At 41.2% G+C, this 15,141-nt stretch overlaps 1 protein-coding gene across 9 annotated transcripts in view; it reads right to left on the bottom strand.

Moving 5' to 3' along the window:
• Nucleotides 1–1,988: 1,988 nt before the first annotated feature.
• MPDZ (multiple PDZ domain crumbs cell polarity complex component) overlaps nt 1,989–15,141 on the bottom strand; it is a 217,084-nt gene continuing 203,931 nt past the window's right edge. For all 9 annotated transcript variants that reach the window (XM_068234923.1, XM_068234937.1, XM_068234947.1 and 6 more), the window contains 4 exons: nt 10,284–10,388; nt 8,955–9,067; nt 7,368–7,491; nt 1,989–2,413 (listed from right to left, as the gene is read on the bottom strand). In XM_068234923.1, coding sequence (XP_068091024.1) covers nt 2,267–2,413; nt 7,368–7,491; nt 8,955–9,067; nt 10,284–10,388 — 489 coding nt within the window. In that variant the 3' untranslated portion in view covers nt 1,989–2,266. The remainder of the gene's footprint in view (nt 2,414–7,367; nt 7,492–8,954; nt 9,068–10,283; nt 10,389–15,141) is intronic.

The following is a 15,141-nucleotide window of genomic DNA, read 5'->3' as shown; positions in this document are numbered from 1 at the left end:
GTATATTTCTAATGTAAAGTTGTAGCAATGTATAGTTTGTGCACTTATTCCTCTCTAAACAAACACTGCATAGAACTAAGGCCCGTTTCACACTTGCGTTAAAAACAATCCATTCGCGCAACAGATACTGTACAAACAGAACTGATGCAAACAGATCCAATGTTAACCTATGGAACCGGTCACATCCGCCTGTTCGAATGGATCTGTTCCATACATTCCGCTGAACGGACCATAACTTTCTCTCAGCACCAATCTTTCTGGACACCGTAGCCCAGCGGACCGGAAACGGAAGATGAAGCCCTGCATTAAAGGCAATGAGAGAATGGAACGTTTCTTCACACTAGTCAAGAAACAGACCGTTAAGGGGCAAAATCCACTGGGGGTGGGGGTCTGGGTGGTATGTGGGGTCGCTGCATCCGGGTGGGTGGGTGCGGGAGGGTTTCTTACCCAGGCGTCTGGGGGGTATGTGGGGACGATGCACCTGAGCGGGCAGGTAGGAGAAGGAGGGTTTCTTACCCAGGCTTCCGTCTTCTTCCGCCTTCAATTGCATCCCACATCACGTCATGTGACACGCTTCCTCCTTCCAGGTTGAAGGAGGAAGCGTAGTCACGTGAGGCAACTTGGACTGTGACGTGGGATGCAATTGAAGGCAGGAGAAGAAAGAAGCTTGGGCAAGTTAACACTCCCTAACCTGCCCAGCTGCTGTAGCAATCGGAGTGGCAATGGAGTGAAAACAGATCCGATTGACCGGTGATCAGATCCGTTTTCACGGATCCATTTGCCAGTGTGAACCAAGCCTTACAGATCCGTTTGGCTTAAATTACCAATGTGAAATGGGCCTAACAACAGAGATGGTCAATGAGATGCTAACAATGCCTTATATGCTTTGCATTAAGTTTGCATGCAAGCTTTTATTGTTACCGAGTCAGCTCTAACTGGCAGTTGTTAGTGTGTTTTTCTGGCAGACATGAATGCAATAAAGCCATGCCATGCTATGAGCTTGCCTCTGGTTTATAAATACAGTATGCCTCTAGCATTAATAAAACCTAGTGCAAGAGATAAAAGCCAGCAAGAAAACCTTTTCTAATTCTGCCAATGTTTTTGTACAATTCCAGTCCTTATAAATAGCTCGGAATATTCTACCTGACACAACCCCTTTCAGTGGAGAGGAAAAAAAAATGTTGTTCAATGTCTCAAAATCCAGTGTACTAGGTAATAATACAAAAAAACAAACAAACAAACAAAAAAACATAACATTCAGTTATTAGTCTATATAGCAGCAAAGCAATGATGCAACAAGTTACAGGATATAACAAGGTAATACTAAAAAGAACATATCTATAACAAAATGATTTCTCACAGAGCAACTGATGTTTTTGGCTGCTTAGATCCATATTCTTCACTGACTTTTACTCGTTGTAGTGTATCTATAATTATAAAAATACTTCATTTTTTTGTGGCTTAAAGAGACTCTGTAACAATAAAAAGATCCCCTGGGGGGTACTCACCTCGGGTGGGGGAAGCCTCCGGATCCTAATGAGGCTTCCCACGCCGTCCTCTGTCCCACGGGGGTCTCTCCGCAGCCCTCCGAACAGCCGGCGACTGTGCCGACTGTCATTTCAATATTTACCTTTGCTGGCTCCAGCGGGGGCGCTGTGGCGGCTTTCCATTCCGAACTACACGGAAATACCCGATCTCATTCGGGTCCGCTCTACTGCGCAGGCGCAGGAAACTTGCGCCTGCGCAGTAGAGCGGACCCGACGGCGATCGGGTATTTCCGTGTAGTTCGGAGCCGACAGCCGTCAGAGCGCCTGCGCAGGAGCCAGGAAGGTAAATAATGACGTCACCGCTGCCCGGACTCCACGGAGGGCTGCAGCGAGACCCCTGACGGATGGAGGACGGCGTGGGAAGCCTAATTAGGATCCGGAGGCTTCCCCCACCCGAGGTGAGTACCCCCCAGGGGATCTTTTTATGTTACAGTTCCTCTAAGAACCAGAACTTGGAATACTGACTGAAAGAATGACTCAGTAAAGCACACACATCTGAAGATAATGTTTTTTAACCTGTTCTTCTGCCTCTCCAGTGTAAATCAGTGTGAATAAAAGGCAGCAGCTCAGTAAACATTCTTTCAGAGAAGAGAGGATTCTACCTAACACTCAGCTGAACTGTGACAGTTCTACTGGTTTATGTGCTTTCACAGGAGAAACAGCTGCGGACATGGAGTCTCTGTAGGACCCCAAGATGGAAGAGAAAATACGCAGAGAGGTCAGGAAAGCACCGTAAGAGTAACCGTTCCTTTTGTTCTCTTTAAAATAGCCACAGCTTCTTCATGAGTTACTCCTTCCAAACTCTGTCCATTCACTGCAATGATCTGGTCTCCCCTGTTGAGACGGCCATCTTCTGCTGCTGCCCCCTGCAGGACATGAAAGAATATTGTTTCCATCTTCTTATAGTTTTCTATATTCTATACTTACAGAGAAATGTAAGGGGACTTTCTTAAAAAGAAAAGTGTACCTGATCACAACAACACTTTTGCATACATAGTTACATAGTTACATAGTTATTTTGGTTGAAAAAAGACATACGTCCATCGAGTTCAACCAGTATAAAGTACAACACCAGCCTGCTCCCTCACATATCCCTGTTGATCCAGAGGAAGGCGAAAAAACCCTTACAAGGCATGGTCCAATTAGCCCCTAAAGGGAAAAATTCCTTCCCGACTCCAGATGGCAATCAGATAAAATCCCTGGATCAACATCATTAGGCATTACCTAGTAATTGTAGCCATGGATGTCTTTCAACGCAAGGAAAGCATCTAAGCCCCCTTTAAATGCAGGTATAGAGTTTGCCATAACGACTTCCTGTGGCAATGCATTCCACATCTTAATCACTCTTACTGTAAAGAACCCTTTCCTAAATAAATGGTTAAAACGTTTTTCCTCCATGCGCAGATCATGTCCTCTAGTCCTTTGAGAAGGCCTAGGGACAAAAAGCTCATCCGCCAAGGTATTATATTGCCCTCTGATGTATTTATACATGTTAATTAGATCCCCTCTAAGGCGTCTTTTCTCTAGACTAAATAAACCCAGTTTATCTAACCTTTCTCGATAAGTGAGACCTTCCATCCCACGCATCAATTTTGTTGCTCGTCTCTGCACCTGCTCTAAAACTGCAATATCTTTTTTGTAATGTGGTGCCCAGAACTGAATTCCATATTCCAGATGTGGCCTTACTAGAGAGTTAAACAGGGGCAATATTATGCTAGCATCTCGAGTTTTTATTTCCCTTTTAATGCATCCCAAAATTTTGTTAGCTTTAGCTGCAGCTGCTTGGCATTGAGTACGATTATTTAACTTGTTGTCAATGAGTACTCCTAAGTCCTTCTCCAAGTTTGATGTCCCCAACTGTATCCCATTAATTTTGTATGGTGCTAGACCATTAGTACGTCCAAAATGCATGACCTTACATTTGTCAACATTGAATTTCATCTGCCATGTATGTGCCCATATAGCCATCCTATCCAGATCCTGTTGCAATATGACACTATCTTCCTGAGAGTTGATGATTCTGCACAATTTTGTATCATCTGCAAAAATAGCAACATTGCTCACTACTGCATCTACTAGGTCATTAATAAATAAATTGAAGAGCACTGGACCCAGAACAGACCCCTGTGGGAGACCTTCACAAAGAAAATTCCACACAAATCTTTTTTGTTTGCGCATGTCAAGCTATTTTCTCTTGGGTTTCCAACCAGGAGATGGGTTGTCCTCTCATCTGTAAACTAATTTTTTAGGAGCCCCAAAGAGAACAATTACTAAATCATAAATAAGAAAGGTAATGTCAATCTTATTTTGAGTATTTGAATATTTACCTCTTCGCTGAGGGAAAATGTTGCCTAAAACCATCTTCCCACCTTTTCTTAAGCAGACTAAACTAAGATTTTGGAATGAGCATATGACAGCCGGCAGAATTAGCTATGGAATGGGGCACAATAATATGTAGGTTAAGCCCAAATCCAACCACATTTTTTTTCTTTAGTTTTGGATAAAGTTGGGAAGAGTTAGAACCACTGTCAGTATATTGTGATCTCTGTACCATTAGGTAATTTTCTTCTCTCTTCCTTTGACACCCATAAAATGGACAGGGTGTGAGTAAAACTTCTTCAACTGGTATTCTAAATAAAGACATTATTTTTATGTACAGTGCATCCGGAAAGTATTCACAATGCATCAGTTTTTCCACATTTTATTATGTTACAGCCTTATTCCAAAATGGATTAGATTCATTTCCCCCCCCCTAAGAATTCAACACACAAAACCCTATAACGAAATCATGAAAAAAGCTTTCTTGAGATTTTGGCAAATTTATTAAAACCTGTCTATGTAAGGTCCCACGGTTAACAGTTCATGTCAGAGCACAAACCAAGAAGTGCCCGTAAACCTCCGAAACAGACACTCATCAAAAGGCCAATACCATCCCCACAGTGAAGCATGGGGGTGGCAGCATCATGCTGTGGGGATGTTTTTCAGTGGCAGGAACTGTGAGACTAGCCAGGATAAAGAGAAAAATGAATGCAGCAATGTACAGAGACATCCTAGATGAAAACCTGATTCAGAGTGCTCTTGAACTCAGACTGGGGCAATGGTTCATCTTTCATCAGGACAATGACTCTAAGCACCCAGCCAAAATATCAAAGGAATGGCTTCAGGACAATTCTGTGAATGTCCTTGCAGTGTCCCAGCCAGAGCCCATACTTGAATCTGATGGAACATCTCTATAGATATCTTAAAATGGCTGTGCACCAATATTTCCTAGCCAACCTGAAGGAGCTTGAGAGGTGCTGCAAAGAGGAGTGGGTGAAACTGGTCAAGGATAGGTGTGCCAAGCTTGTGGCATCATATTCAAAAAGATTTAAAGCTGTAGTTGCTACCAAAGGTGCATCTACAAAGTATTGAGCAAAGGCCGTGAATACTTACTTTTTCACATTCTCATTATGGGGTATTGTGTGTTGAATTCTGAGGAAAAAATGAATTTAATACATTTTGGAATAAGGCTGTAACATAAGAAAATGTAGAAAAAGTGATGCGTTGTGAATACTTTCCAGATGCACTGTATGTCTGTGTTCCTGCTGTGGAGGATCTCCATTTACTTTCTGAACATAGTAAATCAAAACAGGTAAAGATTACAAGTCCTCACACAGGACACAACAACAACAACAAAAAACTACAGGAGGTTCTTAACCTCCTTTTGCTGCATCTAAATTTAAGTGAAGTTGGGCCTGAAAGTGGGAATACACTTGCAATAAAAGTCATAGCAAAATAAAAATAGTGCACTTTAAAATATATCCGCCGTAATTCATTTTACAATAAAGCATGATTTTAGCCTGTGTTCTAGTTATTTAATTATCACTACTGATAAAGCCCAAAGCCCAGGATGAGAAACACTGAATTCTGGGACAGGTTACTGATTGATGCCAGAGACAGACCCAGCTGCAGATCGTGAATTAAAACTCACAAGGAAGCCCCTGGTCTATTCGGGATCTCTCAGCTGTAGTGAATGAAAAAGAAAACCTGTCCCCAAATTCATTGCTTCTCCTCCTCGGCTTTGAGTTGTTTCAGTAGTGATAATGAAACAGCTAGAACACAGGATAAATCATTTGGCCTTTAAAACTGAGTAGATAAAACTTTAAATGGCACTTTTTTATTTTACTATGATTTTTGTACTTAGTTTGATCCCACTTTAATACCAATAGCAAATAGCTGATGCTTTGTGTTTGATTTACTTATGTAGTAATATGTAGTGATGATCAAGCTGTCCATTTTGGAAATACAAGTATTAATGCTGTCTCTGTTATTACCACTTACACTGTCCAGTGAACTCAACTAAATAATTGCTATCTTCCCTGCCATGATCTGCCATTCAAAGACTTAGTAGTTAATTAATGGCAGCAAAGAAGTAGAAAACACCTACAGAGAGATATTTCTTTCATGGCATATATCAAGTGGTGGACAAAGGATACATTTACATAGGAAAAACAGTTGCAATAGGTGGTATGGTACATCTGCTAATATCTTCCTTTTGCAGAGCACGGAGGGTTTTGCATTGCAATTCTTAATTAAACATAAGTACCACATATACTCAACTATATGTCTAGAAATTTAGGTGTGACTCACTAAATAAAAGTATAGGGGGTCGAGCAACACTGAGTAATGTGTACTATTAGTGACATTCCCATTTGCAGCACTTAACCCAGTGGTAAGTGACACTTTCTTGATAAAAGAAATGCCTTGAAAACACCGGTCTGAAAGTCGTGGCCACAAGGAAAGAGGCAGGGGAAAATACTGGGCTGCAGGAAGGGGGGTGAATAATTTCTGCAGTTGGGCACCTGGAGGAGTTATTGGTTGCACTTAAAGGGGAACTGAAGAGAGAGGTATATGGAGGCTGTCATGTTTATTTTCTTTTAGACAATACCAGTTGCCTGGCAGCCCTGCTGATCCTCTGCCTCTAATACTATTAGCCATAGCCCCTGAACAAGCATGCAGCAGATCAGGTGTTTCAGTGGTTCAGACTTATAAGTCTGCTCTGACAAGACTAGCTGCATGCTTGTTTCTGGTTTTAATCAGATACTACTGAAGAGAAATAGACCAGCAGGGCTGCCAGGCAACTGGTATTGATTAAAAGGAAATAAACAGGACAGCCTCCATATACCTCTCTCTTCAGTTCCCCTTTAAGGCAGGCCCGGATTCACCTCACTGGAGCCTATAGGCACAGATGTTCTGGCACCTTAGATTGCGCCGTCCAATAACCTACAAACTCACACCAAACTGCAACACGTGTGCTGGCTGTCCCAGATGTCATTTCTCCCTTACTTACATTGCCCGTCATAGGTAGCTACAGGTGGCCCTTAGTATTAGCTAGCCAGAAGTACCCTCAATATTAAGTAGCTAGAGGTTCCCCCTGGTGTTAGGTAGCTAGAGGAACCTCAGTATTAAGTAGCCAAAGGTGCCCCTGACTGAAGGGAGATCAGAGGAGGGGAGTGAGCCACGTTTTTATCATCAGCATGTGTCTACAGTGCCTTATGGTAAATCCGGCACTGACTTCAGGGACAGAAGGGGTTAATGGCTGCAATACTGTATGTAGTGCAGTCATTAACCCCTCCTGGTCTCCAAGTGCAGCTGTTAATTCTTCCTGGTCCCCAAGTGCAGCCATTAAATTTGCTGCTTAGACTTATACTTGAGTCAATAAAAATTCCAGCTTAAGAGGGTCAAATATTGGAGACAACTTATACACGAGGTCGACATATTCGAGGAGTAAAGATTGCAAGATAGCATTAGAAAGTCATAGTAACAAAATAATTTTGTTACCTTAGAAAATACTGTTTTCACATAGATGGGCAGATCACCATGTGGGCTACCATAACCTCCAACAATACTGAAACCAAGTCCATCTGGTCCACGTTCAAGAATAATGGTCTTGTACTGTGGAGGCCTAATATTAAAACAAAGTGCAGTTTGACAAAATGAGAATACTGACAGTGATATTGAGACTCACAAACCAAAAACTTTAGTGTCAACATTATAAAAATAAATAAGTGCAAATACCCCAAGTATTGTCCATAAATACATAATACCAGGTCTCATTAAAATTATAGGGCCATTAAGCTCAGTGTAGCAATGGGGTAAACCTTACTCATTTTCTTATCCTGGCATCTTATCCCGGGATCCAAAACCATAGTTCCCCATTGTGGCTAACACAAAAACCAGACTGACTATCTTCAATATTGTTAACCCCAACTATCAGGAAAAAAACTTAAGTATTTTATTCAGGACCCTCCCCCTTCCTTCATTAGGGGGTGATCACTGGACTGAAAACACTGGATGTTGCAGACATTTTGTTTCTTCTAACCTTTCCGGCGCTAAATATTATCTCTAACTGACTTTCCAATCACCTCTTCTCCTTCTTTCCCGCCATGGTTTATGTGGAGCCTCCCACACCTCTAAATCTGCAGGATCTTCCTTGTGGTTGTTGTAAACAAATTACTAACATTCTCTTCCTGTTACTCTAAGATCTCATATTTATTCCAACTGGAATGTGAAATATAGTTTTAGTGGGATCAACCTCCTGTGGGTCCCCACCTGCTCTCAAATCCATGTGAACCTTCCATGTGTACTACGTTTGTTAAACTCATATTCACATCCCAGGCTGCACTGTGTCCACACATGTAATCCACAAGGTCTGCAAATAATGGGTATCAAGACTGCTAAAAAAAGGGGGATGTGATTGTATAGAGAAAATAACGATAATAATAATGGAAAAAAAAACAGCATAAAAAAAAGGAGAATGAATCTTGAAAATTAAGACCCTTCATTGAGGAAGTTTAAACAGGAAGTTTAAATATATTATGCATTGGCTTTGAAACTTGAAGCTGATACATTTGCAAAAAGGTTTACTACTTTAAGAGAAGTTGAAGTGGTCAATGTGAAGCTCCCCATACTGAGTCTAAATAAATAATAATAGTAAAACATTTTTAGGAGCCTAAGAATCCTCACAAGTTTGCCTCAGGCTGAAAAAGTCTAGAACCGGCCCTGACTAGGCTGTGTCCCTTTTCTTCTTTTTCTGCCTGAAAGAGTTAATCATTTAGGTATGCGGGTGACAGTTTCACTCTACTCAAGACCAACTACAGCACAATCCTCACTGATAAGAAATTAAAGCCATAAAACTCTTGCCTGGATTTTACAAAGAATATGCCCAGTGCTCTGCTTGGCCACTATCTGAGACCTGGTGGTAGGTTAAAGGGTGACAAAAGCCACATTTTCCATTACCAGAGATGTATTTTATGTAATGACAAGGAATTAACCTTAATTCAAATAAAAGTTAAAAGTAATCTTACTTAAAAAATTTAACTGAAAAAGCCACATTTAGCTAGATATTCTTCTACAGTTTTCACATACCCCAAATCATCTTGTAAAATGCTGCTTGAGGAAAGCCCTGAGTAGTTGACAGCAGATCCTGTATGTTCTTGTTGTTGACCAGTAACTACACTTACATCTCCACCAGCTACTACCTGAAAATAGGCAAAATGAATGAGGTTTTAGTAAAATGAACAGTGTATTTATGTGTCAAAAACTTAATGTAGCAAATTCATCAGAACATGTATGATAAATGGTCAATTGCACATGGTGAGACTAACCTTCATCCATATACACCTGGTAGTCATTCAGGGTCAAAGCCAAAGAAATTAGTATAGAAATGCACCCCCAATAACTCAAGTAAAATATTCTCAGGGTCATTATCCTACCCCAACCAGACTTTTCTGTTGGCACTTTGCATGCAGGCTCTGTCCATTGGCAGTGTGCTTCACTTGACAACCATTGACTGATACTCTGCATAGTGACTTGATGCTACATTTTCATGGAGGGATGAAGTGTACACTGTGGTTCAGCCACCAATCCACCAGGGAACAAGTAACATTCAACTGCTCTTTAATGCAATGTATTTACTGTACAGCAGGAAATCCCAACTCGCAACATCTAGCAGGCAGCTGTTGCATGTTCAGACCTACACACAAAGGATGGGCACCACTGCAATGCCAGTGTTTGTTCGCAAATCTCTGGCAGATCCACAGGAGCTGTTGACAGATGGTGGATGCAGTGTTGTTAACTGTTCATGTGAAACAGGCCCTGGGCTTGTATGCAGCTGCTCAAGTACAGAAACCCACTTCATAAAATTCTTGGCCTTATGTTGCTTTCAAAGACGGCATGAGACTCAGTTGTGACAGCTGCATCAGGGGATAGATCATTTTGTAATATACTCCAGCAGTTACTGGCGTCATTCTATAAACCTGTGTGAACTTCTGCCTTCTGGTTGAACTGTTTAAATTAGCAGTGTAGATTTGCTGGCAAAGCAATGACCTATGACAGTGGCACATTGAACCAACTGAGCTCTTCAGTACAATCATTCTATTGCCAATGTTTGTCAAAGGAGATGGCATGACTTTGTGCTTGATTGTACGCACCTATTATTAACAGGTGTGGCTAGAAGCCCATTTTTCAGTGCAGGTGTCAATACACGTTTGACCACATAGAGTATATTTGTAAAGCATAAGCTTAACCCTCAAAACCATAAAACAAGTTTCTGAACTAGGTAGTCCTCTTCAAGAACACTACTTAAAAACCTAAAAGTTTACTTAGCCTTATTGTAACCAAAAACACAATATGCATTTGGACAAAGGGGAAAAATGACTTGCATGAATAGGTCTACACAAAGCTGCACTGTATTACCTGTAACTCAATTGAGCCTGCAGCATTTTTCAGGAGGCTGACAGCTTGTGAATGAGTCATTCCTTCAGTTGAGGTTCCACAAATACTAACAATTCTGTCACCAACCTTCATTATAAGGGAGAAAAAAAAAAGATTTGTGAATAAGGCATGGACCTGGTGTCAATCACATCCCTAAGTCACCATGGTTACATAAAAATAAAGAGAAATTAAAGGATATACTTCAGCTTGAATCACAGCACTCTGTTGATACAAGAACAAGGAAATGTTATAAGCTGTAAAAGATAAATTTTAGTATGTCTGTCAACCACTTTATTTTTTTAAGCATAGAACGCCACAAGCTATATTTCCTAATGGCATTTAGAGATAATGAAGAATGCTTATCAACCTATACTGTGGAAAGAGAACACATAATAATACAGAAGAATAGAGCTGGGCTGCCTCGTGCATGAGCATGTCATTGAATAATATGGTGATGTTGCCTTACTCTGTAGCTTTGAATCATTAAAGGACCACTGTGGCAAAACCCTTAAAATTTAAAATATACATAAACACATACAAATAAGAAGTACATTTCGTCCAGAGTACAATGAGCCATAAATTACTTTTCTCCTATGTTGCTGTCACTTATTGAAAGTAGTAGAAATCTGACATTACCGACAGGTCTTGAGCTAATCCATCTCTCCATAGAGGATTCTCAGCATGGCCTTAATTTTTTATAAAGATACTCCCTGAGGGCTGGTACACACCAGAGCGGTTCTGAAGCGTTTTTAAAATGCTTGCGAGGGGAAAACCGCTTGGCTAATGAAAGTGAATGGGATGGTGCACACCAGAGCGGTTCGTTTTTTCCCCAACCGCAAACTCGGGGGCTGCTGCATTTTTTAGATTTATGAGGTGTTTCTGCCTCAATGTTAAAGTATAGGAAAGTGGAAAACCGCTCTGAAAAACGCTAGATCAGAGCGGTTTTCCAGGTGTTTTTGTTACAGAAGCGGTTAAGTAACAGCTTTACTGTAACAATATTTGAAATCTGCTACACAAAAACGCTCCAAAAACGCTAGGCATGTTTAAAAAAACCTCTTTAAACATGCCTAGAATCGCTCTGAAATTTGCTTCAAAAATCTCTAGCGTTTCTTGGATCTGCTATAGGTTTTTGGTGTGCACTGGGCCTGAGAAAGATTTATGCAAAGATGCTGGCCAACCTCCATGCTCACTGTACACTTTTTTGGCAGTTGGAAGGAGCAACTTAAAGGATAACTGAAGGTATTAAATGAAGCTGCCATATTTATTTCCTTTTAAGCAATACCAGTTGCCTGGCTATCCTGCTGATCCTCTGCCTCAAATAGGTATAAGGTGTTTGGCATTATTGTCAGGAGTGTGTATGTTCTCCCCGTGTCTCTGTGGGTTTCCTCCGGGTACTCCAGTTTCCTCCCACATCCCAAAAAACATACAGATAAGTGAATTGGTTTCCCCCTAAAATGGCCCTAGACTAGGATACATGCACTACATTATACATACATAGACACACAACTGTGGTAGGGACTAGATTGTTAGTGACAATATACTCCGTACAACACTGCGCAATATGTGGGCGTTGTATAACTACTTAAATCAATCTGAAAAGATTAGCTGCATGCTTGTTTCTGATGTTATTCAGACACTGCTGCAGCCAAACAAATCAATGGGGCTGCCAGGCAACTGGTATTGTTTAAAAGGAAATACATATGGCAGTCCATGTTCTTCTCACTTCAGTTGCCCTTTAATACAGAAGTAAGGAGGCCAGCCTGTAAACTAACCGGGGCAGGGAAAAAAGGGCGCACAGCTCTAGTAGACTCAAAGGGTGCCGCCATAGACTGCAATACAAAATATCGGCTATTGGGCGCCCGACAGGAAAAAAGGGCGCCCGAGAAATAGCGGTTACAAGGAACGTTTTATCAAAAGTTTTCGCTTATACAAAAAGGGTTATAACAAACATCGTTTACAAGATCGTTTTGACTGTGTGTTATACTTATTTTTTCGTTTTTAAATCTCGCTTATAGGAACTATAACTTATTTTTCCGTTTTTAAATTTCGCTTACAGGACTGTTGCAAGTAAATGTTCGTTTACAGTAATATTAACAGATTAAGGTTTATAAGAAACATCGTTTACAAGTTCGTTTACAAGTTCGTTTTGATGTTGTGTTATACTTATTTTTTCGTTTTTAAATTTCGTCTATAGGAGCTCGTACAGGACTGTAACAAGTAAATGTTCGTTTACACTACTTTTAACATTCAAAAGTCATTTACATACGTATAATGCTTAAATACCAATGTATAAATACCATTTTGAACCTTATTGTATTAGAAATACATCATACTTGGTATTAACTTTGTTTTTTTACACTTATAATGCGTTGATTATAGTTAGTAAAATATCGTTTTTAATATTACTGTTATTTTAAGATTTTTTTTAATGCTTACGTGATATATAATTTTATGTATTTATAATATTAATATTGCATACGTCATTTTCAGACTATTTAATGTATTACAAATATACAAATTATTGGTTAGGATTAGGCACTACCAGGGGTTTAGGGGTTAGGGATAGGGCGGGTTATGTATAATTACATTGCAATATACAGCTCTATGGGGCGATTAGGGTTAGGCGCCACCAGGGGGGTCTTAGGTTTAGGTACCACCAGCGGGGTGGTTAGTTTTAGGTACCACCAGGGGGGTGGTTAGTTTTAGGCACCATCAGGGGGGTCTTAGGTTTAGGCACCACCAGGGGGGTCTTAGGTTTAGGCACCACCAGGGAGGTCTTAGGTTTAGGCACCACCAGGGGGGTCTTAGGTTTAGGCACCACCAGGGGGGTCTTAGGTTTAGGCACCACCAGGGGGGTCTTAGGTTTAGGCACCACCAGGGGGGTCTTGGGTTTAGGCACCACCAGGGGGGTCTTAGGTTTAGGCACCAGCAGGGGGGGGGGTTAGTTTTAGGCACCACCAGGGGGGTCTTAGGTTTAGGCACCAGCAGGGGGGGGGGTAGTTTTAGGCACCACCAGGGGGGTCTTAGGTTTAGGCACCAGTAGGGGGTCTTAGGTTTAGTCACCACCAGGGGGGTCTAGGGGTTAGGGATAGGTACAGGGAGAGTATGAGAGTAAGGTTAGATATAGTTACAGCACAATATGTGTAATATATACAATTTATGACATTATGTGTATTAATACAAAGGGGGGGTCTAGGTGTTAGGGATAGGGAGAAGGAGAGATCTGTGTGAGCTTACAGTTAGGTATAATTGCTAAGAAATACCTTTAAAATCTACTATTCTATTACTATGCTTAATAGCAGTGTAAATATCGTTTTTACTATAGACGCTATTTGAAGTTTGAATACACTATCCGTTTCCTGTTATACACGCCATTTCACGTTTCATTCAACAATGACGTTTTACTACAGAAGACGGTTGTTGTTATAGACGGTATTTTGCCGTTTAATATACGTTCATTACAGCGATACAGCACTATATTTTCGTTTACAACGCAACTAAGGGAAAACATTGTTTTACATTATAACTTATAAATTCGGCTACATCCCGCGCCCTTTTTTCCATGCGCCCTTTTTCAATATACGCAAACTAACCAGCATTATCTCTTCCACTTCCCTTTGCTACAAATGAATGGCCACGGCGCTGAAGTTACTGCCGTAACCAGAAATACGCAATACCTCTGCTAAAACTTCCATATAAAGCTCGCTTGTTCTGACGGGAAGATTTTTACTACTAGTTATACCAGCTAGGTGTGCATTAACTTTCTAATACACCAAGAGGCCAAGATCCAGAAGATGCTTCTGAGTAGGGAGGAGGTGGTCATGCTGAGCCAACTGCCACCCATTCACTTACTCCACCAGTGACAATTGTGGATGAGTGGTTCGCCTTGTGTGCCAGACAGTGGCATAGCTAAGGAGGTGTGGGCCCTGATGCAATTTTTACAATGGGGCCCCCCCCAAGCACTCTATACATAACAATTGATACGGCGGCACCAAAACCTGCCAATGGCAACTACAGTGTTAGAGGTGCAAGAAGGGGGTGGGGAACAGTTTGTTAATGATTAGCACTGTTCAAAGTATCTATAGAAGTAATTTTTATGAGCACAGGACCAATAGAGAGCTAATACTGTAGTTGAGGGAGGGCCCTTCGGGGCCCCTCTGGCCCAAGGGCCCTGATGCGGTCGCAACCTCTGCAACCCCTATTGCTACACCCCTGGTGCCAGAGGACTTTGCCTTAGGAATGCTTTGAGGATGAATAAAACCACTCACAGATGAGCTATTATTAATATTGATTTACAAAGCATCAACATATTCCGTGGCGTTGAACTATTTATAACTTTTGTAAAGATACATTAAAATATAACCGTTACACTTATTTTGAGTATTAAAATGAAACCTGTAGAAAGGCTTAGACCTGGTACACTCTATGGGCTTGATTCACTAAACCGTGCTAACTCATAGCAGGGCCGCGCTGGCGTTTTGCGCGTGTTTTCATGTGCAATCGCAAATGTTATGCCCAATCACGAATTTACACCCGCAATTGCACATGAAAATTCGCATTTACATGCGAAACCACAAAAACGTGCGCAAACCACTAGCGCGGACATGCTACGAATTAGCACGGTTTAGTGAATAAAGCCATGTATGCGTTGCTGTGCGCATTTCCGTAACACCTGTAGAGTGCGATATAGGACATCAGAAGTGCATGTACTGCACTGTCTGACATTCCCATTTATATGCTACGCAGGAGAACAATTGTTTTTAAAAGAACTGCTTCATGCACTTTTGTCCAACAGATTTTTACTCACCTGAGGCTTCTTCCAGCCCCTAGCAGCAGTCTC

Source organism: Hyperolius riggenbachi, chromosome 1, assembly GCF_040937935.1.
Source record: "Hyperolius riggenbachi isolate aHypRig1 chromosome 1, aHypRig1.pri, whole genome shotgun sequence".
In the NCBI taxonomy this organism is placed as follows: domain Eukaryota; kingdom Metazoa; phylum Chordata; class Amphibia; order Anura; family Hyperoliidae; genus Hyperolius; species Hyperolius riggenbachi.
Note: the sequence above shows the minus strand (reverse complement) of the source record. Positions and strands in the feature narration are given on the sequence as shown.